General features: G+C 34.0%; 1 protein-coding gene across 1 annotated transcript in view; it reads right to left on the bottom strand.

The window, feature by feature from the left end:
- The window catches only part of LOC111089266 (glutamate receptor ionotropic, kainate 1-like), a 48178-nt gene extending 43619 nt beyond the window's left edge, over positions 1-4559 (bottom strand). Inside the window, exon 1 of the mRNA XM_022401450.1 lies at positions 4425-4559. Within this exon, the coding sequence (XP_022257158.1) occupies positions 4425-4533 (109 nt within the window). The 5' untranslated portion in view covers positions 4534-4559. The remainder of the gene's footprint in view (positions 1-4424) is intronic.
- Between the last annotated feature and the right edge of the window lie 226 nt (positions 4560-4785).

The following is a 4785-nucleotide window of genomic DNA, read 5'->3' as shown; positions in this document are numbered from 1 at the left end:
TTCAATACAATAAAACCATCGCAGACCTGTGTAACCGACCAATCAAATCATAAGATTTGGTTTCCCACTTCTTTTTTTTTCCATTGAAGTTTATACTTTTGGTGGTCAGAGAATAAAAACAACAAACATACATTGTCTTAAACAGCTTGTCCGTTGAATAACCCGGAAAAATAAATTAGCAACGTGAATACTACATATTTCTAAGACACTTATAGAAATACAGGTTCACTCTGGTGGACATCATCAACACAAAGACCTCAAGAAGTCCACACACCATCTACAAGACGATGTCATTCTTGCCCAGTAATTGGCTATGGAACCAACATTTGAAAAGAAAGATTTAGATCTAATTGGTGGGTTATATAAAAACCCTAAGTTGAGGTAACCAGAAGATTATTAGGGGATAATAGTGCTTGGACATTCTCGTCGTGGCAGAAAAAACAAAACATGATTGTTTGTTAGTTTGTAGTTAAGCACAAAGATACACAAAGGGCTATCTGTGATCTGCCCACCACGGGTATCAAAACCCGGTTTCTAGCATTGTCAGTCTGCAGACATAACGCTGTGCCACTGGGGGGGCCAAATTAACATGAAGTGTTAGGTCCTTCTTCACCGCAACAGAACTTTTGCTAGAAAGTCCGACATAAAAGTTTTTTTGTTTTTTTTCTAAAGTCATCATCAGATGTACTTCAGTGGCTTATCACCAGCCCTTTCTTTTCCAGTTAAACTTTCCCAGATTAGGCTTACAAGTTATTTTGAAAGCAGCTTTGGCTTTGTCTATTTATTAATGGCCGAATATTGTGGAATATTTTCATGTTACGCCAAAATATGCACTACTTTCTTGCTGCTTATTACGTTGCCAGGAGCTGTTGTCGGGGTTCGCAGATATCATTTTTTCAAATTGAAAATTATTCAGAAATTAAATGAACCAGAAAAAAAAAAAACGAAAATAGTTTCGAAACAATATTCTTGAACTTTAGTTTTAGTCCAGAAAAATATTATTAACCAGCTGCTAAAAGCCCATTGTTCGTCTGGCGAAACATAACGAGTTCTGCTTATAAGCTTTGTTTTCAAATTCTGGTTCATTCACGAGAATTATTATTCGCCATGTTAACTCGCTGTTGAAAAGTCTAGTTTAAGTTCGTCAGAACAGCCAGTTGTACTAAAAACAAGACAAAGTTCCTTGTAAAACACACAATTAGTTCTGTTAGCAAGTTAAATAAATTTCAGTTTGAATCCTGCGAAATATATTATTTTCTGTTAACAAGCTGTTAAAAGCCAAGTTCAGATCTGTACAAGCACTATCGTAAATTTTCTGATAGGGTGCAAAACCTAGTAGAATTCAAACCCATGGTTCCATCTGCTACGAAAATCAACACTTTCTAAGTTTATTACGATGAACTCTTTCGGATGCTGGTCAACCAGGCTTCGTAGCTCATAAAAAAGAAGGTTAGAATAATACGCCTCAGGGGTGTCACTGGACACCGGCCCACAGCATGCACCAGATGTATTTCGCAGTGCCCCGAATCTGTTTTAAGACAATACATAAAATATAACATATTACATCACATTTAGGTTCTTATTATTTTGAGCATTAGTTGCTTCTCGAGGCCCAAGCCCCGAATCTTTTCGGTAGCTGATACTCGTTTGGGAAAAATAAAATTATAAATATTTAAATCTGGGGAACTGTGTTTTAAAAAAGTTAAAAGAACAGTGCGACTAACTACCTGACAAAGAACTTTTGGTTGTAGTGAAGGAAAAGGCCCCAATTCTCCATGTTAATTTTTTTTTACAATGTGTAGGTAGCTTAAATGGGCAATATAAAATATAGGAAGAAAAAATTAGTTAAAAAGTTAAATTTTATAACAGAGATTTTTGTGAATTTTTCAGTTTATAAGGGTGGAATATCAATCAAAAAAGGTAGGGGAAGTACAACCTTTTTACAACATAATTTATACTATTCGTAATGTGTACAATAGATATGAATAAATTACTTAATATCTGGTTTTTACACTTATAGTGTTGTTTACTTATCTTTCTAAGTTACTTTCTTTTTATTCGTATATTACAAGTCAAAAATTAACATGGACAGTTGAGTACTTGACATGGAGAGTTGGGACCTTCTTCACCATAACCGAAAAGCCGTCATAGAAGTGTTCTTTTATTCTAAAGTCATGATAAGAGCACTATTATTTTTGGGTAGATTGATAAACATTCACATAAATGCACCAAAATGCAGTCTCTCTCTCTCTCTCTCATTCAATTAGGCGAAGCATTGCCTGGTGATTAAAGCATTCGACTCGCAATCTGAGGGTCGCAGATTCGAATCCTCGTCACCGAACATGCTCGCCTTTTCAGTCGTGGGAGCGTTATATATGACAGTCAATCCCGCTTTTCGTTGGTATTAGAGTAGCCCAAGAGTTAGCGGTTGGTGGTGGTGACTAGCTGCCTTCCTACTAATCTATTACTGTTAAAATAAGGACGGCTAGCACAGATAGCCCTCGTGTAGGTTTGTGTGAAATTAAGAAAAATACCCCAAACAAACTCATTCAAATTACCAGCACTTGTCCACTCAAAATATACACTAATTACATATTCAAAATAACTTTGTTGGTTTTAAACCATTGCAAAATAAATACGTTTCAGTAAATAATCTTTAACATATTTGATATGAAATTCTAATTAATTTCAGTTGCATAATCAAGGTTTATTTCTTTAGACTTTCAGGCAATACTTTCTTTGATAGCGAAGTTATTCACACCGAAAAACGCTGTTATAATCATCATGCGGCATCACAGACTTAGTATTAATGTCTTCAGGTAGAATTGAACAATTCACTCAATAGTTTGATATCAACAGGTTTTAACAAGCAGGTCGAATAGTTAGAAAAATAATGGATCTACTCATTAGTTGTAACCCCATAACTTGATTATGGTAAAACCTTTCATTTGACATTGAATATCATTATACATATAATATGCAAAGGATAATTACTGTTTCATTAGAACACACTATGTAAAAGAGAACAGTAATTTTTCCACTAGCAGGTCAGGTGGGGCTTTGAAGAGTATCCTCCATTATTGTTTCTACTTAGAATGACCATCAGTGATGCACATAGCGCAGCCGCATTGAGAAGGATGGCTTTGAAGATCTTACCTATATTGCTGTGTTCTCTTAGTCTGTGACAGATAAACTGAACAAGTAGACAAACTACAACTCTTAAGTTAGCATAGGCAATCTTAGTCGTCCAAACCAGGCAAGTAAGTTACAAGTCTTTAGCCAGCGTAGGCAGTCTTTATCGTTCAGTGCATTCATTAACTCTTGATTGTTTCTTTGATATTAAACATAACTTTTCACTTTGTTTTTAAATTGTGTCTGATCTCTTTTTTTGAAACTCAGTCAGAATCAGAGAATTCAGATTTTACTTCGTGATGCATTTTCTGATATTCCTCAAGCTGTTGTGGTACTACATTTAAATCTAAGGTTATTAGTGCCTTTTATACCACAGATATTTAAGACTTAGTGCATTTGCTTATAAAAACTTCTACAGACACTCTTTAGTCAACCAAATGGTGTTCATTTGGTAAATTTAAACAAAGCTTGACGGATATATCTTCTTAAGGTTGAATAATACTTGGAATGTTTTATATATATATATCTATAAAAATATTCCGTAACACTTTGATTTTAAACACCTGGCGGTATTAGGGTACAAAATCCTAACCTATTTTATTTCAGCAGAATCTTTACACCATGGCATTGCTTAAATGAATGAACTAAATTTGTTGACTACACTAAATCACCTTACACTGAAGCAGTGATAACCTGCAACTAACATGTATCAAAGACGTCATTCTCAACTTGAGACACAGGTGTCCTGACTCTATAAAAACGTGACACTTGTGTACCGTAAAAATTAAAATATAATAATTGTCGGTGAAAAACGAAAAGTGGTTGCGAACGGTTCTGTCACTGTAAGCTCTAGAACTACATTAATAGAAATGTAACTTTTAAAATCAAGAGTTATTTGTATAAAATCGAATATTAATCAAATAATCTCAAAAACAAAAATTAATAGGCATATAGTCTGAAGAAAAATATCATATCGAATGTGTTTAAATTTTTCATGCTTAAAATCTCATAGTCATAAAATTGTAATAAATTATAATTCATTAACAAATACAACACGTAACACTTAGTTGAACGTTTGAGAAAATGTATACTCATTGGTTTCTAGATGTTTGATTATCATAATATATATATATAGTGAAGAGGGAAACACAGGATCGGTCACGTCGTGGTAAGAAAGTGTTTTGTATATAAAATAAGGCTTCATTTAAGTATTGAATTTTTAATAGCAATAATATACATTTATGGGGAAACATTTAAACATAATTAGATGGTTGAATACAATTATATCTTACCTTTCCCGCGGACAATATATTTGTGAAGCAAAGTTATGCCTAAGAACAATGCAAGTTTTAACATTGTTGAAATAAAGTACTTAAAGATACTGGTAAACACAGACGTCATGAACAGAGCACGAGTGTGAAAAGGACATCTGCTCGTTGCACACAACTACACTGACATGTTTACTGTTAACAGTGAACTACAGAAAAGGTGCAGCCTTAGTTCCTTCAATGAAATGGACTACATGTTGAGAAAGGCAAAACCAATAACCACTTTCTCGCTGATGATTGGACAAATGCCTTAATAATAGCTATTTAACTTTGAAACCTCTTCTTAGGCGTAACACAGATGTATATATTCAATGAGCATGTTTTG

The sequence above is a fragment of the Limulus polyphemus genome, unplaced genomic scaffold (assembly GCF_000517525.1).
Source record: "Limulus polyphemus unplaced genomic scaffold, Limulus_polyphemus-2.1.2 Scaffold116, whole genome shotgun sequence".
NCBI classification, from domain to species: Eukaryota; Metazoa; Arthropoda; class Merostomata; order Xiphosura; family Limulidae; genus Limulus; species Limulus polyphemus.
The sequence above is the reverse complement of the archived record's forward strand: the minus strand, read 5'-3'. Positions and strand labels throughout refer to the sequence as shown.